The sequence below is a fragment of the Neoarius graeffei genome, chromosome 20 (genome assembly GCF_027579695.1).
Source record: "Neoarius graeffei isolate fNeoGra1 chromosome 20, fNeoGra1.pri, whole genome shotgun sequence".
NCBI lineage: Eukaryota > Metazoa > Chordata > Actinopteri > Siluriformes > Ariidae > Neoarius > Neoarius graeffei.
Genome location: NC_083588.1, coordinates 5,003,480 through 5,027,597, shown reverse-complemented (window position 1 = coordinate 5,027,597; position 24,118 = coordinate 5,003,480). Strand labels below are relative to the sequence as shown.

At 41.8% G+C, this 24,118-nt stretch overlaps 2 protein-coding genes across 2 annotated transcripts in view; both read right to left on the bottom strand.

The window, feature by feature from the left end:
* Nucleotides 1–8,672, bottom strand: part of nfkb1 (nuclear factor of kappa light polypeptide gene enhancer in B-cells 1) — a 61,217-nt gene extending 52,545 nt beyond the window's left edge. The window contains exons 1-3 of the mRNA XM_060901155.1: nucleotides 8,245–8,672; nucleotides 5,184–5,229; nucleotides 3,527–3,605 (exon numbers count right to left, since the gene is read on the bottom strand). Of these exons, the coding sequence (XP_060757138.1) occupies nucleotides 3,527–3,605; nucleotides 5,184–5,219 (115 nt within the window). The 5' untranslated portion in view covers nucleotides 5,220–5,229; nucleotides 8,245–8,672. The remainder of the gene's footprint in view (nucleotides 1–3,526; nucleotides 3,606–5,183; nucleotides 5,230–8,244) is intronic.
* Nucleotides 8,673–9,804: 1,132 nt separating this feature from the next.
* ube2d2l (ubiquitin-conjugating enzyme E2D 2 (UBC4/5 homolog, yeast), like) lies at nucleotides 9,805–20,729 on the bottom strand. The gene is made up of 7 exons (XM_060901156.1): nucleotides 20,367–20,729; nucleotides 14,973–15,036; nucleotides 14,653–14,684; nucleotides 14,469–14,546; nucleotides 11,879–11,984; nucleotides 11,637–11,730; nucleotides 9,805–10,638 (listed from the first exon to the last, which is right to left on the bottom strand). The coding sequence occupies exons 1-7, from the start codon at nucleotides 20,388–20,390 to the stop codon at nucleotides 10,593–10,595; spliced, it is 444 nt and encodes a 147-aa protein (XP_060757139.1). The 5' UTR covers nucleotides 20,391–20,729; the 3' UTR covers nucleotides 9,805–10,592.
* Between the last annotated feature and the right edge of the window lie 3,389 nt (nucleotides 20,730–24,118).

Genomic DNA, 24,118 nt, shown 5'->3' with positions numbered 1-24,118 from the left:
ATATATATATATATATATATATATATATATATATATATATATATAGATAGATAGATAGATAGATAGATAGATAGATAGATAGATAGATAGATAGATAGATAGATAGATAGATAGATAGATAGATAGATAGATAGATAGATAGATAGATAGATAGATAGGAGATGCAAGTACGAATTTTTCATGGGGCGGGATGGTTTGGAACAGGCCATCTAAAATTGGGATAACATTTACCCGGGACGGGTATTTGAGGCGGGTCGTCTAGCTTAAGCTTGATTAGCGTTGTTACGCACGCCAGTGTTTCCCACAGAAATTTTGGAGACTATGGGGGAGGCGCGGGGGTTGTTTAAAATTGAGTGATATGTTAAATATTAAGTTATTACTGAAAAACTATTGATTAAAAAAACAGACACTGAGAAATGGTCCTATAAACAACTTTACCAATATAAAAGATTACCAGGACTACAAAAATGCAGAAAAATAGGCTTTACTTATCCAAATGCACCTCTTGGTTCAAAAGTTAAAGTGCAGAGAACCTCACAGCACAACATGAAGGTACCTTAAAATATAATATAAATGCCTCAGCTTTCATGTAAGAAAAAAAACTATTAATACTAGTACTGTGTGCAGGCAGTCTCTCCTGAAGACTAAATTACACAATAATTATAAAATAATAAAATAAATGGCTCAGGCTTCATAGAAGAAAAAAAAAACATTTGAACAGAATCTCACAGTATGATGCTGAAGCTGCCTAAACAATGGAAAATAAAATACCATTTTGGCAAAAACGTTGGCATCCATTAATTTCTTGTATTAAAGTAAAAAAATATGTTGCCAGATACTGCTGACATTTTACAGCCCAAAATATGTTCAAAACCCGCCAAAATGCACTTAAAACCGCCCAAATTGGGCGGGAAACCGTGCAATCTGGCAACATAGGCGGCAGTAATGGCTGCACTCGTGTGGAGGATGTAAACACAGTTGACGTGGCAACGGACATACATGATAGAGTGGATGTAATTTACGTTCACAACTTTTTTTGCTTTTTTTGTCAGAAATATTTAATATTAAATTTTGTGACTCGACTGACAATAGCCGGCGGCATAACAAGCCATAGCCGGCGATTTGCCGCCGGTGACCGGCTACTTTTGAGACCGCTGCAAGTGGTTCATAGATTGCTGCAATGCGGTTACTATGGTATTCCAGGTCGTTTTTAGTTTGTTGGTATTGGATTCCAGGTTGTAGTTCGCCTATTGCTATGGTATTACTATGTTGGTAGCGATATCTGAATTAACATGGCCTCAAAAGATGTGAACACTGCCCCTGTATTCCTCCGGGAGGAAAAATGCCCCGAATCCTTATCTTTTCCCAAAGCACAAGCACACTGTTTGATATGTCTATGCTGAACTTTGTTGTTCTACATCAAAAACCGTGACCTGTAATTTTTTTTTTTTAACAGACTTGTGAAATCTAACGTCATGAGTTATTTCCAAGGACAAAGGCCCCTTCAGTGCTGTCAACGTAGAGACTCTGTTGCTCGATTTGGCAATTTTGAGAACCTTGAGCAAATTTAACTAAAAAAAAAAAAAAAAAAGGAAAAAAAAAAACCTGAGTGATAAATCTAGTGACTTTTTAAAGCACACAACAGCGACGGTCTTGAACTTGATACGGATCTCCAGCTCACATCAGAACTGCTGTTATAATACATCGGGCCAAATTACTCAATTCTGACTGGGCAATCAAGGAGGGCTTTTTTCCTTAACAAGGGACCGTATTTCTGAAATGCTATTGGCTAGTTCATTGCTTGGTTACGGTTACAAAAATTAGCAAATTTTGTAAACAAAATGGCTGACTCTGCTGACTCAGCAATGCCGCGTTTCGCTATATTTGACGAAGAAATGAGAAACCAATTGAAAGCTGCAGGCGAAAGTACCAAAAAAAAGTACGAATTTTTGGCTTTCCATGTTTAATAAATGGGCTGCAGAAAGACAAATAAACGACTTTCTAGTGGCATATCAATGCTGCGAGTTAGACAAGGTGCTATCGCAGTTTTTTTGTGTCATGATGAAAGATGCCTTAGAAACTGATTCAAACGTGCAAGATAGTCTTGCGCCCTGATTGGTTCAGAAAACGTGAATGACAAATGTGAACTTGAATGGCTTCCAAAGTATGAATTTGGCCTTATATAATATAAACAAGTAATCGTATGGTTCCTTGTAAAATTAAGGATCAATTTCGCAACTCGGGCAATTTTCAAAACTTCAAAATCACTCGTGAAATTAATCCTTAATTTTACTCAGCCCCATACGATTACCTATACTAAAACGAGTTAGAAAGCAGCTTCAATTGACTCACAGTCACCTGACTTGTGCTTGCAATCAATCACCGCTAACCATGGTCCCCCCCTGACCAATCACCGCTAACCATGGTCCCCCCAGACCAATCACCGCTAACCATGGCCCACCCCGACCAATCACCGCTAACCATGGCCCACCCCGACCAATCACCGCTAACCATGGCCCACCCCGACCAATCACCGCTAACCATGGCCCACCCCGACCAATCACCGCTAACCATGGCCCACCCCGACCAATCACCGCTAACCATGGCCCACCCCGACCAATCACCGCTAACCATGGCCCACCCCGACCAATCACCGCTAACCATGGCCCCCCCCCGACCAATCACCGCTAACCATGGTCCCCCCCGACCAATCACCGCTAACCATGGTCCCCCCCGACCAATCACCGCTAACCATGGTCCCCCCCGACCAATCATCGCTAACCATGGTCCCCCCGACCAATCACCGCTAACCATGGTCCCCCCCGACCAATCACCACGAACCAAGGTACCCCCGACCAAGCACCACGAACCATGGTCCCCCCGACCAAGCACCGCGAACCATGGCCCCCCGACCAATCACCACGAACCATGGTCCCCCCGACCAATCACCGCTAACAATGTTCCCCCCGACCAAATCACCGCTAACCATGGCCCCCCCGACCAATCACCGATAACCATGGCCCCCCCGACCAATCACCGATAACCATGGTCCCCCAACCAATCACCGATAACCATGGTCCCCCGACCAATCACCGATAACCCTTGTACCCGACTAATCACCGATAACTCTTGTCCCCCAACCAATCACCAAGATCCCCTGACCAATCACCAATCAACACTGGCTCAATGACCAATCACTGATAACCCTTGTGCCCCTGACTAATCACCGATCAGCTCTTTGTCCCACCCTCTCCCCACTTTCTTCTTCAGTTTAAACTTTCTTTCTGGAGAAATCATATAAGTACGAAAAGTGACTAAAGGTTTTCCTTCCTGTCAAATGCATTTTTCTGGGGGACTCTGAGCTATTCAAACAACGAGTGAAACAGCACTGCAGCATGCTGAGAAAAGAAGGCTTGGCCCCGGAAATACAGTCGTTCCGTCACAGCTTAACAACAACAATAATATTAAGCAATAATAAGCAGGAAATAAACTGCTGTTCCAAACGATGTGGTGATCACGCTCTTACCAATACGCTGTGGGTTTGAATGCGGTACAGCAGGATAATTCTGTTCCATCGAAATCCATTGTGGATCAAAGTCAAAGTACTGCACAGAGAGAAGAGAATAAAATCACGTCAGTCACAGAGTAACTTCAGAGGAGACATTTAATATGGAGTTCTCTCCAAGTTTAGGAGAAAAATATCGGGGGGGGGGAATTGTCCAAGTGACAAAATAAAAATAGATTAGAATCTATAAATAATCAGTTACCAGTCTCGTAATGATGTAGAAATAGACCTTATAGCCTCAGGAAATTTAACCACCATAATTTATTCAAAAATATCAGAAATATAATTATTCTGATATTGACACATCACCCCAATCTCAGAGAAATTCTAATTTTAAAAATCATAAGTGACTGGCTTTTTAAATGCAGCACAATTTTTGATCATTAAGTGTTGCACTGTTATGTTTTTTATATTTTATTCTTTTAAAAATATTATTATTATTATTACTATTATTAATAATAATGGAAAAAAGCATTTGAAAAAGTTCTCTTTTTAAAATAAATTTAAGAAAAAAAATGCTTGACAAATGTTTTATTCAAAATCAACTTGAATAACCGAATTAATGTCTCTCTCTTCGAGGAGCCTTTTTCTGTTTAATTTCATCGGCATTTCTTTGTGATGTTATCTTCCAGATAATTTATCAAGTCAAAATGGTTGACAATTTTATTTCGCTTGTACGATTCGTAAAACATTCGCTCGCATTATTTTGATTTTTAATTCAAGTGCTCCTCTTGGGTCAAACATTTAATTCAGTTTCTTTCTATTTTCCTGCTCTTTTTCTTTTCCTAAATCACGCTGATTCAAAGGACTTTTTTTTTTAAACACATCCGAGACCGGGCGGCACGGTGGTGTAGTGGTTAGCGCTGTCGCCTCACAGCAAGAAGGTCCTGGGTTCGAGCCCCGGGGCCGGCGAGGGCCTTTCTGTGTGGAGTTTGCATGTTCTCCCCGTGTCCGCGTGGGTTTCCTCCGGGTGCTCCGGTTTCCCCCACAGTCCAAAGACATGCAGGTTAGGTTAACTGGTGACTCTAAATTGAGCGTAGGTGTGAATGTGAGTGTGAATGGTTGTCTGTGTCTATGTGTCAGCCCTGTGATGACCTGGCGACTTGTCCAGGGTGTACCCCGCCTTTCGCCTGTAGTCAGCTGGGATAGGCTCCAGCTTGCCTGCGACCCTGTAGAACAGGATAAAGCGGCTAGAGATAATGAGATGAGACATCTGAGACCATTCAGATATTTGAGATGGGATCCAACCTCATGTCCAACAGTCTTCCTGTACCTGTGATTTATAACGCTCGAAATAATTCTGATTCGGTGATGTTTCAACCACCCTATGAGGTCGCTGAGGCTCAAAAAGAGCGCCTCTGCACACCAGGACCTGGAGCTTTGACTCGTGTTTGATGTCATGCTGAAGGAAAACAACATCGACCACAGAATACAGGAAAAAATACGACTGTGCAGCTTTCTAAGAGATGCTTCCTGTGTGAGGAGGATATTATTCTCACCATCGCGTAGTTTAGGTGCTGCACAGTTGATCAACTTGTTGAGGATTCGTGCTTAACGAGCAGAACGATTTTCTCGTAATGAGGATGATGATACAGAATTGAGGTGATACTTTACTCACCTCCTGCCCTTGAAGATACACGTCCTCTTCAGTCATGGTTCCTGCACTGAAAAAAAAAATTCAATCAATAAAACACACAACCAACGTTTTTGTACGACAAAGTGCACACAATGACCAACAGAGCGCTGCATACGGAGCACTACACAGCCAAAAGTTTACGGACATCCCCTTCCATCCCTCTTTACTGTTATAATAACCTCCATTCTTCAGGGAAGGCTTTCCACTACATTTTGGGGCGGGGCTCTGTGTGTGTGTTCATTCAGCTCCAAGAGCATTTGTGAGACCAGGCTCTGATGTTGAGTGAGGAGGTCTGGGGTGTAGTCAGCATTCCAGTTTATCCCAAAGGTGTTCAGTGGGGTTGAGGCCCTGTTCAGGACATGCGAGTTCTTCCACTCAAACCTGAACACACCATGCCTTCATGGAGCTCACTTTGTGCACAGGGACATCGTCATGCTGGAACAGGTTTGGGCCTCTTCGATCCAGTGAAAGGAAATTGTAATTCTACAGCATCCAGAGAAATCCCGTACAACAGTGTGATTCCAACTTCGTAGCGACAGTTTGGGGAAGAAATACAGAGGGGTTTGATGGTCAAGTGTTCACACATTTTTGGCCATCTGGTGTGGGTGATGGAATATTGCCTTCGGCACCCTTCATCGTGCCCTTGATACAGAAAATGGACCATGTGGGAATCAGGAGTGTCAGACAGGACAGAGAGAGAAGGATAGGTCAGGAGAAGTAGAACAGAGAGAAGAAAGTGGAAGACAGGACAGAAAAGTGCAGAAGAGAGAGGGGCGAGAGTAAGATAGGACAAAAGAGGGTAGAACAAAGAGAGGAGAGTCAGACAGGACAGGAAAGTGTTGCACAGAAGAGGTGAGTGTGAGACAGGACAGGAGAGTCTAAGACAGAATAGGAAAGTGTCAAACTGGACAGAATTGTGTTAGAAAGAAAGAGGAGAGTGAAAGACAGGACAGAAGAGTGCCAGAAGACACAAAAGGGTAGAACAGAGAAAGGAGAGTTGAAGGCAAGATAGGAGAATGGACAACAGGACAGGAGAGGACAGAAGAATGAAAGAGAAAACGGGAGGAGTGTGTAAAACACGGCAGGGCAGGAGAGTGTAGGACAGGGCAAGAGAAGGGACAGGTGAGTGTAGGACGGGGGCAAGAGATGACAGGAGCGTGTAGGACGGGGGCAAGAGAGAGGACAGGACAGTGTCGGACGGGGCAAGAGAGGACAGGGGAGTGTCGGACGGGGCAAGAGAGGACAGGGGAGTGTCGGACGGGGCAAGAGAGGACAGGGGAGTGTCGGACGGGGCAAGAGAGGACAGGGGAGTGTCGGACGGGGCAAGAGAGGACAGGGGAGTGTCGGACGGGGCAAGAGAGGACAGGGGAGTGTCGGACGGGGCAAGAGAGGACAGGGGAGTGTCGGACGGGGCAAGAGAGGACAGGGGAGTGTCGGACGGGGCAAGAGAGGACAGGGGAGTGTCGGACGGGGCAAGAGAGGACAGGGGAGTGTCGGACGGGGCAAGAGAGGACAGGGGAGTGTCGGACGGGGCAAGAGAGGGCAGGGGAGTGTCGGACGGGGCAAGAGAGGGCAGGGGAGTGTCGGACGGGGCAAGAGAGGGCAGGGGAGTGTCGGACGGGGCAAGAGAGGACAGGGGAGTGTCGGACGGGGCAAGAGAGGGCAGGGGAGTGTCGGACGGGGCAAGAGAGGACAGGGGAGTGTCGGACGGGGCAAGAGAGGGCAGGGGAGTGTCGGACGGGGCAAGAGAGGACAGGGGAGTGTCGGACGGGGCAAGAGAGGACAGGGGAGTGTCGGACGGGGCAAGAGAGGACAGGGGAGTGTCGGACGGGGCAAGAGAGGACAGGGGAGTGTCGGACGGGGCAAGAGAGGACAGGGGAGTGTCGGACGGGGCAAGAGAGGACAGGGGAGTGTCGGACGGGGCAAGAGAGGACAGGGGAGTGTCGGACGGGGCAAGAGAGGACAGGGGAGTGTCGGACGGGGCAAGAGAGGACAGGGGAGTGTCGGACGGGGCAAGAGAGGACAGGGGAGTGTCGGACGGGGCAAGAGAGGACAGGGGAGTGTCGGACGGGGCAAGAGAGGACAGGGGAGTGTCGGACGGGGCAAGAGAGGACAGGGGAGTGTCGGACGGGGCAAGAGAGGACAGGGGAGTGTCGGACGGGGCAAGAGAGGACAGGGGAGTGTCGGACGGGGCAAGAGAGGACAGGGGAGTGTCGGACGGGGCAAGAGAGGACAGGGGAGTGTCGGACGGGGCAAGAGAGGACAGGGGAGTGTCGGACGGGGCAAGAGAGGACAGGGGAGTGTCGGACGGGGCAAGAGAGGACAGGGCAAGAGAGGACAGGGCAAGAGAGGACAGGAGTGTGTCGGACAGGGCAAGAGAGAGGACAGTAGAGGGCAAGAGAGAGGACAGTAGAGGGCAAGAGAGAGGACAGGAGAGTGTCGGACGGGGCAAGAGAGGACAGGGCAAGAGAGAAGACAGTAGAGGGCAAGAGAGAGGACAGGAGAGTGTAGGACGGGGCAAGAGAAAGGAGAGCCACCTTCCATACTTATTGTCATGTACTTTGAGAGATAAACCCACTCCGGATCCTGTGGAGTCCAAGTTTCTCTTCCTGACACACTGCAGCTTCAAACCCGTCCTGCGCTCCGGCACTGCAGCCCCGAGGCTGGGATTTGGGAGACAGGGCTGATCTTCACCACCTCTCGGCTCCAGCAAGGGGAACTTCAATACCGAGCCACTCCGCGGTGTCAGAGTGTGTGTGTATCAGTGTGAGTGTGTGTCTATCAGTGTGTGTGTATCAGTGTGAGAATATATATATCAGTGTGTGTGAGTATCAGTGTGTGTGTGTGAGAGAGTGTGTGTATCAGTGTGCGAGTGCTCACTCTGCTCAGGTGGCTGAGTTCTCCAGCAGGAAGGTGTGAAAGCTAAAGCTGAAAAGCTGCACTGAGTGGCGGCTCACTAGCAGGAAGTTCCATTAAACCTGTTACAAACGGAAGAAACAACGAACAACAAGGAGAAACGTTTGAAAGCGAATAAAACTCTTACCTTTCCGAATAACAGTCCAGGATGCAGAAAGAGCATGAATAGTTTAATCCTGTGCGTCCTCAAAGTGCTGAAGAATCTCTTTACTGCGCCATGTTCAACCTCTCAGTCTCTCTCTCCCTCTCCCTGGCTGCCTCTCATTAAATATTACAAAACCTCTTTACTTAAAAAAAAAGTGTTGAGGAATAAAAAGCGGATAAATGTCAATCGATAAGGACGATATAGTTTCATTGATAAGCAGTTTGTAACACAATCGGTGTGTTTGTATAGAAAGTTGACTTCCTTGCTGGAAATTCCCCGTGACGTCGAGCAACACCACAGTTCAGCAACAGCCAGCCCCCTGGCGGACACGATCCGCAATTACAACTGAGCTTATGAACTATATTTTGGACACTGGATACAGAACTGTATCTTAATACACTATAGAAATAATATTACTGATTCAGATCATATTCCTCAAAGTGAGAGGTCCATGATATATAATCAGAGTATTGCTCCTTTTTTAATCACATAACAGTAGAACAGCAGAAATTATCAACTACAAGTAGTAATAATATAATTATTACCAAATAAGTTGTCAGCCTGAGAACATCCCATCATCATTATCAGTGATAAATATTACTGAATATAATTTACTCAATTTGTTCAAGTAACTGGCTCGGAACGTTATTCATTCTGTCGATTAGCATCACACGATGCATTGCTGATTATTTTCCTCGAACAGCTCATCCTGCAGTGTTTTATTCCTCTTCAACCAAACCAATTTACTGACCATCTGAAACAGAAATTTTAAATTTTAACGAATAACTTTTTTTGAGCTGTTTAAGCCCGGTTATAAATAATCACATGACAGGGAAACCCCAAAACACCCTGAACACATTCCCTTGGAGGAAAATAATCAACATTACCATCTTGTGACACTTTGAAGCGAAGTGTGAGCAGTGCTTTGATGTCAAGTCATTTCTTTAATCTTTAAGCAAGATGATTTTTTTTTTCAATGCCCAGTGACATGACAAGTGACATTTTTTTTCCTAATTAACTAAGACAGAGAGAGAAGAAAACAAGAGGCTGGTGCATGATCTTTCACACATGTTCCACAACATTAACTGTAACCATAAACATATAAAATAGAAAACACAAGAAATGTTCTTTGATAAATAAGAATTAAAATCGCTGGCAAGTTGATGTGGTATGAGAGGAAGAAAAGACTTCCGAGGTCATGCTGTAATCAGAAAATAATCCAATTCAAGGTGGGAACAGTGCTTCCACTCATCGTCAGTTCGTATCAACAACACTGGCAGGGATGATTTTCCTTGAACAGCATGACCTGAAGTGTGTTACTCCATACATCAACACTTAGACTTGAATGCAGCAAAAGACAGGGATGAAAATTTCCCCTCGGAATGCTGCAATTCTCATAAAATTCAAAACGATTTGTTCAAATTAAAATAATAAGAACAAAAATGTGTTAAATTAAATTAGGATGCTCAAAATTAAATGGGGTTCGACTTCAATTCTGGATGCCAAACCTGAAGACATGCAGCACACACCATGAACGGCTGAGACATTTGACCAACTTTATTGAGAAACCAAAAACCGACAGCTAGTCGAGCTATTAGTTAACCGGTCGTCCATTAAGAGCTTTGAATCAGTGCAACAAGGCGAACAGTGTCGTTGGAAGAAAGATGAACTAATAGCTCCGGCTAAAAACGACAAAATCAAAAATACAGGAGTAACAAAAAAACAAAACAAAAAAACAAAAATCAAGTCCTCAGACTCCTCGTACAGGTGGACACGCGTGTTTAACACTTGCGGTGTTTTCAGCAGACCGCCGAGTCGCAGTTAACATGCAGGAAGTAGGTTTCATATTCATCTTAACTGTTCATGTAATCATATCCGGATTAGTTATATACTCGTATTTCACAGAGTGGAACCGCTATCGAAAAAGCTGAGAAAAACGAAGGCCAATGCAACAGACCGCTCATAAAGGACCATAGTTTTTATGGATTTATGTCTTTATTTCTTCTCAATAGCACCTCCAATGTGTGGCGTGAGTGAGTTAATAAAGCGTTCTTTATTTGCTTTCTTTAAATCTGTGGCTGGAGTCCTGGACACATGCTTCAGAGTTCAGCCTGGATTTTTTTTTTTTTAAATGGGGAATAAAAAGTGACATGTTTGCAGCACATGGAAATTTGAAAGGGGCACGAAACAAGTGGAGGAAAAATAATTTGGTCTGAGAGACAGCAAGAAGTGCCAATTCGCTGTGAAGGGGGGGGATCAAAAGGAGAGCCAGTTGTAGAATGTTCTTCCAGCTATAATGCAGATTTGTTGGGGCGATGTTTGTTCAGGTATCACATGGCGTACTTCTGGGTCCATTCCCGAGCTATTCTGTTGTACCTGCAAGAGGAGAGAGAGAGAGAGATTAGAACTGGCGCACAGGATAGCTAATATAATGTTTTTGAATGTCACACTGCGTGAGCACCGATCCTGCCAAAATGTGCCGCAGCCAACACACACTGCAAAATCATCCAGGATCAAGGTCAGATTGTGATAAAGGCACCGCGCTTTTTAATACCGCAGTCACCACACTTCGTGTACAGACATTCCTCATTTACAATCTTCCATCTTCATGAAAAGTCATTACAAGCTGTCCTGTTTAAAGTGCATAATGATAAAATCCTCTCTAACGATTATTACCGTGATGAATTCTAACAAGAAGTGGAGACAATCATTGCTCAAGTGTTCAAAAAGTCCAAGTGTTCATGTTATCGTTTGTGGCTTTGCGTCGATGTTGTATTTTCAGCTGACGAGATCCAGAACAGCTAGAAAAGTCTTGGACCTAAAATTTACAACGGTGTATGAGGGCCATTGGAAGTAAAATTAAATAAAAATCAATTAATTAATTTGAAGAAGAGAAAAAAAAAATTAATGAATGAGAAGCTGAGGGTTCCCCCCCCCCCCTTTTTTTTACTTCTTAATCTTGGAATATTTCGGGGTTTTTTTGTTGCAAATTTCTGACTTTATAATCTTCAAGAATGAGATTATCATCAATGTATGACTTGAATCTCAGAATTGGGTTCCCCCCCCAGAGTTATTTTCCCTTCAGAACCAACAATTGCCATGATATACCGTCAGCCAAATTCCTTCATTGCAAAAATATTCATCAGATGCAAATTTATAATGCAGAAATTAACCAACACCTTGTGACCAATCAGAACTGAGAATTCAACAGCACTGATGTGTAAAAGCATCAAACGCCCCGACAATCGTGTTTCCACTCGCACCATCACGATATACTTGTGATGAGCTCGTGGACTGTCTTTATATTTTTCTTCAATAATCAAAAAAAGTGCTCGTAATCCTGCTGTATGATTGTGATATTCAGCGATACTTACTTTTCATTGTCTGTTTTATATATGCGTGCGATCTCTGGCACAAGTGGGTCGTCTGGGTTCGGATCACATAACAGAGAGCAGATGGACAAGAGAACTGCAACGGGAGGAGGAAACACAGGACGTCATTCTTCTTCGCACGGACACAAATTCACATTGCAACAAAACTAACAGAAGGGCATGAATAATCAGATGTGAGACACAACAAAGACGTGTTGGATGGAGAAAACGGTTCCCGTCCTCACCTTTAGAAATAGTTAATGCTGGTGACCACTGTGATCTGAGAATATCCAAACAGATGCTGCCATTACTGTTAATATTTGGGTGATAAATTCTTGTGGTGAAAGCAACCTGCAGGGACGACATGGAGGGGAGATCACATCACCTTCGAAAAACGCCACAAATTCTGCTTCAGTGTTCATATGTTCGCATATTTGACTCCTTCCTTCCTGTCAAAAACACCCGAGACCGCTAATCTAGAAGAAGTCGAGATCAGGTTGTGATGGGAGGTTTACCACGAGACAAGAAATCGCAAAATGAAAAGTTCAGACAGCTGCTGTCTGGCATCAGTCAGCTTATTTTTCAACAGAGAGAAACAAACAAACAAAAAAAGGAATAATTTATTCTGTTGTGGTTTTCACCAAATATTTCCCGAGCAGATCTCATGTATGCATTTTGCAATCATTTTCCTCGACTTGGCCTCGGATCTCCACCATTGGGCCTCATTCATCACGCTGGACCACCATTGGGCCTCATTCATCACGCTGGATACGAACGGATTGATGAATAAACCCTTTGTACGAGCCTGTCCACAAGAAGTCATGAAAAACATGCAAATCCGGGGGGGGGGGGGGGGGGGGTGGTGTGTTTGTATTTTCCTCGTGATCCTGAGCGTGTGAAATAGACTCGCTAATATAAACCTCGATCCGATCAGCGTCAATTCATACAATTCAGAGTTACTAGGCAAGCGACGGTATCATGAAGATCAATCGCAATACAAAATTTATGACGATTCAAATCAATAAAATAAAAAAAAATTAATCAATTATTATCCAGTTGCATAATCTTACTTTTTTCTAGCTCTAATTGCAGTGTTCCGACAGCAGAGGACACAAGAATGTACAATCGTGGGAGTACATCTGACTTCACTGTTGGTGGAAGTAACACAGCTCTAAATGTAGTGAAAAAAACACCCACCAAAAAAAAAAAAATCTAAAATAGGAAAGCGCTGCTGTGTGATTGTGCAAAGAGATTTAACAAGAAATCAGAGCTCTCAGAGAAAAGAAAAACAAAAAGAAACAGAAATCTTCAGAAAAGTTGAAGGAGAAAAGGCTGATGCTATGAATTTTAATTTTTAATAAAATGAGTATTTTCATTCATCAACACTTTTTACTCCAACCTTTACAAACATTGTTGGTTATTAAGAAAATGAAGTTTTTTTTTTTTATTTTAACAAAAGGAATATTTCAGCTAAAAATGTTGCAGTTTTGGGGAATACATTTTTTTTCCCAAAAAAAGTTTCAGTGGAAAATCGAATCGAATTGTGAATTGGGTGAATCATGACCTGCTGATGGACGACCGCGCTTTTATGGATGGAACTGACTGATGAAATCTTTTGGGAAAACCAGTTGTTTTAAATTATTGCCAGGCTTGTTGTACTTGAGTCCGACTCATGCCCTAATTTTAAGGACTCGTGACTTGACTTGAGCACTGATGACTCGGACATTAACTGCATTCGGACTCGTAAATTGGAGACGAGGACTCTGATTTTTTTCTTCATTTTTTGTAACATGCCATAATAATTTGGCATAAGATATTTATATCTACATTAATTTCATGCAAGAGTGTCACACCTGTCCGCCTTGGCACGTGCATCAGACAGACTCTTCGGCACGCTCCGGACACGGTTTCACATAAAGGCAGCAACAGCCACCATCAAATAGTGCGGTTACAGTCTTGTTCTTGGACTCGACTCAAAATATTCTTTCATGACTTGGACTTGACTCAGACTTGAACACTGGGGACTCAAGACCGGACTCGAGGGTTAGTGACTCGACGACAACACTGCTTATCGGCACCAAGCAGAGCCAACACAAACCCCAAAATTAAGTCATAAAACTAATCATCCAGTTCCAACAAAAGAAAGGGCGCCGTCTAAATGGAGGACGAGCCCGTCTGTCTGCACATGAACCGGAAACAAAATCTTCCGCCAGCTGAAGCATTATCGTTCATTTTTTTAAATTACTACGGTATGTTATTAAATCTTGATTGGTACAGAACTGCGTCTAAATAATATCCAGTTCTGTTTTGCAGGTTGCACCCTCATTTCGTGCTCCCGGCTGTCTGTGCACTTGACCTTCTGTGGGCGTCAGTGCATGCAAATGAGCTGCATCAGGAACGCTTTGTACTTCACAATTAATCAACAAAACTTTTGCCAACCCGACAGATTTGGTTTGGCTTTACACAAACATTCACACGACTTTTCCGAAAAGGGGAATAAACGAGGCCCGATATTTCTCTGATACTGCAGTATGTTCAGTTGATCATGGTTATCAAACACTCTGGGCTGCTTGGAAAGTGACTTCACGGTTGATCATTTCTGACCGCACTCTATATACTGTATACATTTAAAAATAGATAAATAGATAAATAAATAAAGCTGTCGATGAGACATCGGCAACTCGTTTGAACGAGGTGTTGGCCTGGAGTCACTCCTGTCGATAGAAAAAGCCTTATGAAGAGTGATGTTTGAAATCAGCTGGTGAATCTCTGGACAGAAACACGGAGGTTAATCCCAGCAACCCGAACGCTGCATGCTGACGCTTGATGACGTACCTTAGGCGGTTTGAATGGGTAATCTGTTGGGAAATGGATGGTCAAGAAAAACACGCCACCCTGGTATGGACTGTCATTCTGCCAAAACACAAAAGCGCACACACAACTGTACTCACTCACATATGCAAATAGGAAAGACTTTGCATTAAAGTGGGAGGGGGAGGTGGCTGATTTGCATACTTACAGGTCCCATAATTGTGGCTTGCCAATGAAACACTGTAAACACACACACACACAGTATAAGTACCAACATGATACAAAATTATAAAAACTATTCATTTTTATTCAGACAGAGATCAGATATTTGGGATTTAACAAAGTGACACTTGGATCGCACACATCAGCAAGGTTTCATGTGATTTCCAGATGTTTGACAACCGCGCCACATCTGCGGTATTTAAGCAGAACAGCCGAATCGGATCATTTCAAAACTGTGCACTTTTATTCATGTCATCTCGCAGGGGTCGCCTTTAGTAGAGTGAAAATGAAGGAAGTGGAACTCACAGTCATCACCCACCGGCCCTGCAGAACACTGTGCTGGAGGATCCCGACCCAGATCGGTCAACTCCTACACACACGGAAAGAGACAGAAGAGTGGTGAGATGCAACATGGTGATTCAATTTTACAAACATTTTCATCCGTAAACGACCGATAAAACACTTGCTTTCAGAAAACAACCAACCAATCAGAATTGAGAATTCGAGTAACACACTTGTCCAAATGTAACGGAACCAAGCAGCGTGTTTAGAGTTAATCAGATCCGAGAGGCAATTACGAACAGAGAGCTCGACCTGTCTGAGAGCACATAGATGTGTTCAGCGCTTCCCAGAAGCTACCGCAATCGTTTCTCAGAAACCGCGCCAAAGGCGATGAGACCCCGCTCTGTGCTCTGTTATTACGTGTGAGCAAAGAAAGGTGCAGGAAGAGGATGCGACTGTGTGGTTGAAAATGGTTTGAACACAAAACAAAACATTAATTTCCTCTGAAAAATAACACTGTGAAGAAGAACTCTTCCAGAGGTGTTAATGAGCACAACAACCCAATGGGAGGGGGAGAACAACACAAACAACCACCAAACAAAACGCTCATTCGTGATTCGTGTGTCTGTTATCAAACCCAAGGTGTGTGTGCGCGCGCGCGAGTGAGAGTGTGTGTAGAATTACTTTAAAGATCTGCAAATGTCTATGTTAACACCCAGCCATCGAAACTGTCTCAACATCAGACACTTGTCAATAATTCATATTCGACACACGTTAAAGGACGGGACGAAAAATAAAAATCAGATGAGCAGTGAATCTGAAGAAACAAAACGAAGAATTTTCTCAGAGAAGGATGGAAAAAAAAATTTCACCGACGTGGACGATCTGGATGCAAACAAAACCGCAGAGGAGCTATTCTGAGATTCGTGAGAGATTGGGGGGAAGGGGCGGGGCTTCTAGGGCATTGGTGAGGATTAGAAAGTTCAAAACACTTGTGCAATTTGTCAATCATTCCAGATTCACGTGCTGATTGGCTTGTGTGATGAGAATATTAAAATACTTGTTCTTAAATCATCCATAGAAATAACTACAAATCTGTTCACTTATTTATGATTTCGTGATAATATTCTCAGGTTGTATTAATCACTCCACATGACTCCAATTTTTTTTCTATACACGCTGTATATCGGCTCATCGAGTTCGTTTTATTAAATATTTTATCACATATTATGAAGCGACTGTTTTAAATGCAGGAAACAAACAGTGTCGTGTTCAAGCACTGCTTCAAAGCCTTCGAAAGGAAATGCTCGAGACGCAATGTTAAAAAAACAAACAAAAACAAACAAAAAAAACCCCCACAAAACCCACACCATCCAAAGATTTGCATATAATAAGTGCCAGGTGATTGATTGTCTTGAGAAAGAAAGATTTACTGTCCAAGAGTTTCGCGGGGAAGAAAATTAAAAAAAAAAAAAGTGCATTATTCCTGAGACTGACCCTGAAACAGCTTGGAAATATAGGACAGCGTTAACAGAGACGACTATTTTTAAGCATGCGTATTTGGGATGGGGTACGGAGAGGAGAAAACGGCCCAGTCGGCATTTCAGAAGGTAGAAATAAGGAGCTTGGGTGACAAAAAAAGGGCAAGTGTACCTCATCCAGAGTGTGAGCAAAAAGAACATGATTCGCAAACCCTGACCAGGTCAGACAGCTGATTAATGATATCTTAAACATCGACCAAAAAAAGATTTGAGATAGAATCAAAAAGGATAAATTAAATTTGTTGGATCAACCAAGAAACATCAGTCCAAGAACAAGGCGTGTAATAGTCCGTGAGGTCTCCAAGGAACCCAGGCTCACTTCTCAGCAGCTGAAGGCCTCCCTCACATTGGCGAACATCATGAGTCCACCATCAGGAGAACACTGAACAAGAATGGTGTGTCTGGCAGGGTCGTAAGGAGAAAGTGTCTGCTCTCCAAAAAGAACATTACTGTTTGCAACAAGCAAGAAGTCTTAATTTTGTTTCCGGATGAGACCAAAATAAAAAACTTTGTGCTTGAAATAAGTAGTTCTGGAGAAAGGAAAACGCTGCAGACCAGCCAAAGAAGCTTATCCTATCTGTGAAACATGGTGGTGGTAGTGTCACGGTTTGGGCCTGTTTTGCTGTGCGCAAGGACGGTTTGCAATCATTGATGGATCGATGAATTCTGAATTATTCCAGCAAATCCGAAAGGAAAATATCAGGACATCTGCCCGTGAACTGAACCTCAGGAGAAAGTGGTTCATGCAGCAAGACAACGACCCAAAACAAACAAGTTTTAAAAAAATAAATAAAATGAATGTTTTGGAATGGCCAAGTAAAAGTCCTGAGCTTAATCCAGTCAAAACGTTGTGCGAGCAGTTCACGTGAAGGAACCCACCAACATCCCAGAGCTGAAGCTGCTCTGTACAGAGGAACGAGCTAAAATTCCTCCACGCCGATCTGCAGGATCATCTGATCAACAGTTCCGGGAAATGCCGAGTTGCAGTTATTGCTGAACAAGGTGATCAGACCAAAAACTGAAAGCAAAGGTTCACATCCTTTTGCTGCTCACAGACATCCAACACTGGATCATTTTCCTCAAGAAACAGACGACCAAGAAGAATATTTTTGTCTCCTGTGTTTAATCGGGTTCTTCTGTTGTTCCACTCAGTCGAGGAACTCGTGGAAGTCGACAGACGAGGAAATGTGTGATCGGGTGAGAGAAATATTTGTCCAATAAAATAATAAAACTCAAGAGGAAATTATGCCAAAGATCTCAGAACAATAAGAGCGTTCAGCCTGATAAAAACACCGACATTCCTGTGATGATCTCACAAAAGCATCTTATGTAACAAAGAACACACGACAGGTCACGCCGTTCTATGAGAACGATGCATTATTTTCACATAACAGCAGTCTGGTGTGTGATATTCCACTGATATACAGCAATTTGCTAATGATTACAGTGTTTCGTGTATGAATGTACAAAATCTTGTGGATTTTGAAAGTCTAGTTTGAGTTAATGTTGTGGAACGTCCGAGAGACAAGTTCCTGTTTTCAATGACAGTCGAGCGACGATAAACACTCATCCCATCACCATCCCCGCTCTCTCTCTCTCTCAACTCCTCTGTCCTGAAGACTTTCCTGCGCTCATGAACTTCACAAAGCACCATGACCATTACAGAAGTATCTCCGAATTAAAAAACATCACCATGTCAACAATTATACCTTTGACTGTTGATACAACATTCAAAAAAAAAATCCGTGTATTATTGGTGTTTGTTTCCATGTCTCTCAAACAACACGCCTCTCTCGATAAGCTGTCACTCGAGAAACAATAACGTATCTGAACGAGCACATGAATATTAATCAATCGTTCATTCATGTTACAATATTAATCCTTCTAACCAATCAGATTGAGGCCTTCAACCGTGCTGCTGCACAAGATGAAAAACCAAGGTTCCTTATTGTTGCACAAGTGAATGAAATACACGCTCTTCTCAGAGCTCAGACTTGCACAAAAACCTCCACGTGAAAATCAAAGCTGGACTTGTACTTCTATTTCCGGCTCGTGTACCATCGCTGATTGCAACAGGTATATTTTCTACCCAGTGCTCATCACTGACGTAAGATGAAGAAGCTGCCTTTCGTAAGCTGGAGAAAGGCGTCAGAGTGGATGCTTCGTCATCTATAATCAGGTATGAAGGGAAGAATAACATCCAGAGATCTGTACATCTCAGGAGATTTTTTCCCTCTTTTGTTTGAATTGATTATTTTCATGGTGATGTTGATGAGAGTTTTGCTGTGACAAAAAAAAAAAGTTTCAAAATCTTGGAATATTTTTCACTCTCAGTTGAAAGCCAGGATTTTTAGATTTTACTCTTCATTTAGTTTTTGTTTTTTCTGATTATTCAATAGCTGAATAAACTACCTGACCAAACACATGCTGCAACCTTGTAATGAACAAAGCGGTCCTGATCACGAACCGACGATGGACTGAGGTGAGAACTTCATCAGTGTTTGAGATTTAACTGACACGACGAACGTGTCCTTGTTGAGGAATCTAAAACAGACACGACTGCAAACTCAAGGAGTGAAGTGAGATTTTTACTGACTGTTCACAGCGTGAGCTCGATCTGAACTCGGGAGTCAAAGCGTCTTTCTGAGGAACGCCAAGTTGAGAGGAAGTTTTCACTGGTTTCTTCGAGTCGGAGTGATGAGCTTCAGGATGTTAATTTACCTTTCTGTTCCATCTTTATTTTTGATCATCCCGACAACACAATGACCGGTGTTTTTTTTTTAATTCCTTCAAACAGAGACTTATCAAATCTTTCAAATTAAATTTAAAATCAACTTCTTCGATCCAAGATCCTTCAAGCCTGGAATAACTCAGGAATGTCGCGAGAAACCTCACAAACGCTAATTATTGTTTAATTTCCTGCCTCTTCACTGATACATACGTTTAACATGATGGTTGTTATTCCAAGATAAGAAACGTTTATACATGAAACGTTTATATTATGTTTTACAAACTGACTTTTTAGTCATACGTCGTACTTTAACGAAGGTTAATTTACTTTCATTAAAAAAAAAAAAACTTCGTTATGCTTATGATTCATCTCTGAGTATTATGCACCTTGATACAAGATGATTATGAATATATAAAATTCTGTACAAAAAAAAAACCTAAACAGAAATGGATAGACAACCAACCAAGGGGAAAAAATAAAAATAATAAAAAAAAGAAAAACAGGACAATATTTTGAAGAAAAATTATTCAGTTCTTATTTATATTATTAACTTTTTACAAAAATGAAAAAATTTTAAATATTAAAAAGTAAAAATTTAGAGAGACAAACAATAAGTCGAGGAATTAATGGATGCAATGTAATGAAAAAATTGTCTCTTAAAATTTTTTTACATTTTATTAATTTTTATTTTTATGAACTTATACTTACAATAAGTTATAGAAAATATATTTTTTAAATTTAAATACAAACCATAATGAGTTAATTAATTAAATTTAATTATTTAAAAATATATATTTTTTAAATTAATCTGCAGAAACAATACAGCAGCTTTGATACCCACCTCATAACAAAACAGTTCACTGTGAAAACCGCTATTCAGTAGCTCGACTTTATTAGATTTCATTCAGCTTTAATCCTCAATAATATCGAATTTATGTTGAATAAAGCGCTGCATAAATTTTAAATATTAATTTCCACCTCACTGACTGATAACTAGCATGCTAACAGACACGACAGGCGAGTCAGGTTAAAGCTAAACCGCTAAGCTCAGTGAGTTTGCTCGCTAACGGAGACAATGTCACCGGTCGGTCACGAGTAGTTTATATTCGTTAAAATATTAATAAATAAAAACATTCAACACATTACCTTATGAATTCGTTTCAACGCCATTCTGTCACCGTGGATGGAAAAACAAGAGATTTAGCCGGTTAGCTAAAAGCGGTGTCTGTGCTAGCTTAGCTTAGCTTTGTGCTTGCTAGCCCAGCAATGCGGAGGCGAGGATGCTAAAGCTAAGCTAATCGATGAATGTTATTGGCGACGCCGATCCGACGAAACTAACTTGCCAGGATTAATTTTCTTGAAACTACGTGCTTCAACTTGAAAAAATCGACTCTTCATGAAATGTATTAAACAGTCCAAACAACAGGAAAAATGTTTAGGTCTACAAAAAGCAATCCGCCGTGTGTGTGTATCCTCTCTACGCTGTCTTTCCACAAAATGTCTTCTTCTCTTAGCGGAACCAGTCGCGTTATTTTGTTCCCACCCGAATTCCGACACATCCCGAATACTATCCTTGGATTGGATACAATCCTGGCAAGAGCCACAAATCTGACCAATCAGCGAGCGGCTTGTTGCGATAACCAGCTGTCAGGAGGCGGGATTGTGTCTGAATACTGGTGGGAAGTAAAACAAAGTGAACTATACACACCCAAGCAACAGGGTCCTGAACAGCGCCGACCTGCTGTTTACTGCTGTAAGATCAGCTGCAGAAGTTTGAAGGAGAAATAAATACTCCAGTAAAATTCAAACCGGTTTTGTGACCCTTGAGGTCAAGTATATAATCTGATTTTATGACAATTTCCCCCAACGTTTATGAGTGACTGAATAATAATAAGAATAATAACTCAAATTCACTGTTTTCAGAAAACAATCAAAGCCGCCCGTCCTGAAGACTTTCCCATGGCGGAAAACGTTCCCAGTGATTGTTCCAAAGCTCTGACACTGGAGACTCCTTCCAAGAATGCGCCATAAAGCTTCAGCATTGCAATGATTCTTTGGTTTTCTTTGTAAAATCGCACCACGTTGTTCAAAATCTGTCAATTACTCAAGATCAGGTTGAGCTTCCAAGATAAAAGAAGAAGCACTTTTGCTGTTGTCAAAAATGACTCAATCAAAAAAAACAAAAAACAAAGTGAAACCTTGTATTGCTGTCCTTTCGTCTTTGAAGGATGGGACTCTTAGCCCTGTTCTCCCGTTTGATACGAATCGTTCCTGAACGTATTCTTCGCTTTACTCAGTGAGTTTGAGGTTTTGATGATACCTGTACATGTTGATCGAGTTTATTTGAGTCAGTTGCCATTGGCAACAATCGAACAGGAGGAAGCAGGACGTCACAAATTACAAAGATTAATTTATTTGCTTCCAGAGAGGAGAAATGATAAGTGACTATATTTTAAGAAGAAGAAACCTTTATTTGTCACATGCACACTTCAAGCACAGGGAAATTCATCCTCTGCATTTAACCCATCTGAAGCAGTGAACACACGCACACACCCAGAGCAGTGGGCAGCCACACTAGAGCGCCCGGGGAGCAGTCAGGGGGTCAGGTACCTTACTCAAGGGCACTTCAGCCCAAGGCCACCCCATGTTAACCTAACTGCATGTCTTTGGACTGTGGGGGAAACCGGAGCACCCGAAGGAAACCCACGCAGACAACATGCAAACTCCGCACAGAAAGGCCCTTGCCGGCCACTGGGTTCGAACCAGGAACCTTCTTGCTGTGAGGCGACCGTGATAACCACTACACCACCGTGCCACCATTTCATGATATTATATAAACACAAGTGTTTTACTGGGAAATACACCACTCGTATTTTTCATACAAGCTACATCCGGGACATGGAGAACCAAAACCGTGACATAAATCTCTATATGTCACTCGTGAGGAAATCAATGAATTGTTCCAATAAATTTGGGGACTTTTTGTTCGTGAATATGTCGATATAATAAAAAGAAAATCACACACTGGCTTGAAGATATGAAGTTTATCTTCTCTTGTTGAAAAACTCGCATTTTTCAGACGAAATACATCACGGATCTGAGTGGCATATTTCAATAATGTTTTTTTTTCATGGTATATCAGATATATTCCATTCAGCGAGCATGATACTGAATGAGTCGAAGATGAGTAGCTGAATGGAATATATCTGATATACCATGAAAAAAAGGCAGCCAATATTATTATTATTATTATTATTATTATTATTATTATTATACATACATACACATTCGTGTCTTTCTCTTTCAAAATTCTTTCAAACTCTTCCGTATTTAACAAAGCAAACCTGGTGGCCATGGTTGTTTACAAATTGTCACAGTCACTCGTTAGCACTGAAGTTTTATGTGTTTTATGTGTCGTACGTATCTTATAGCATTTTCAATTCACTGCGACAGTTTACTGCGGGCGCCGCCAGCGAACAAAGAAATGCTTCTGCGCATGCGTAGCAGAAAACTTTCTCATTGAATATTCGCATCATCTCCGACGTGTAACATCATGTTATGTTGACAACCGTGCAATATTGTAAACCATATTCAACGTTCATTCTCCATTGGGTAGAGTGGCGTAATACATGTAGAATAAGCGATATGCTCACAATATTGCATGCTATCAAACCAAATGAAAGAAACCCACTATCCATCCATAAAGTGTCCTGTCTGCATAATATAAATTCCCGATATTTCACTCCAATGATGTCACTCCCAGTGTTTTCCTACTGACTAGAAGTGCGTTGTAAAAATGGCGAACCGGTTCAAAATTAAAATTCATTTGATGAACTTGCATTTTATTTATTTATTTTTTTGTGTGTGGATGTGTCCAGATAATATGAAGAATATTACACGGTGGCACGAAGATATGAAGTTTATCTTCTAGTGTCGAGAAATCTATAATTCGTTTGATTTGTTCACTCATGATATGTACATTCTCCACTCAAAGATAAATTTCATATCTTCGTGCCACTGTGTAATATCCTCAATTTATTTCATCTCGATATTTATTTCTTTAAAATTGCTTTGATTACATCGTCATAAAGTAACTTTCGACCAAATTTTCATTGTTCAGCATCAGTGTTTGGGACAACAAATTGAAGTTAACTAGAAATAAATAAAATGTTTGAATTTTGTTTTACATGTTTGAAACAGAGCCATGACGGCTCAGGTTTCAGTTTCCTTCTTCACTACCCAATCAGGTAGTTTGGGTTGGACATGACTGATATTTAAGAGTGTAACTCCAGATCAGTCAATTTACATTTACTGTACTTCACCTGCCACAACGGACCTTGTTATCAGAGGATAAAAGAAACAAACTGCAGATATGTCCCTGCATTGTTATCTCCTCGCTGCTGCCATTATTGCTGGTAAGTCATAATGTGAGTTGTTTTGGTGGAGAACTTTACTGCCTTTGGAGCTTTTCGATCGAGAGCTTTTCAAGATAAAGAGTTGATATAATGATTTTTCAATGTAAATCTTCAAGAATAATCTTGTCAAATGTATTTTTCTCAAGAATCCAGATGAACAGAGTTCATGTTTCATGTGAAATCTGAGAAAAACTTTGATGACATTGTTTACGTTTCCAACAGGTCTGTTTGGAGGAACCAAAAGTGAAAGTCTCTTCTTTGGCTTAAACGAAATTGAAGGTAACAGATCACCAGCAAGACTGGCAGGAGTTGAACTTTCTGAGTCGGTTGACTTTGGGGTGGAGCTTTCAGAGAAATGTTTCCATTAACAAAGGGAAGGGATCTGAAAAATAAGTTTCATTTGGTGTCAAAACCAAACTGTGTTCAGCAACGTCAAAATCAAATAAAATGCAAGTTAATTCATGAATCAACATTAAAAATTGG

Bases quoted from the DNA above. Each gene is read 5' to 3' on its own strand.
- ube2d2l (XM_060901156.1), bottom strand. From the start codon at position 20,390: ATGGCGTTGAAACGAATTCATAAG. The intron at 15,037-20,366 runs GTAATGTGTTGA...CCGTGTGTGTAG, and splicing joins CGTTGAAACGAATTCATAAG to GAGTTGACCGATCTGGGTCG. The intron at 14,685-14,972 runs GTGAGTTCCACT...GTGTGTTTACAG, and splicing joins AGGGCCGGTGGGTGATGACT to TGTTTCATTGGCAAGCCACA.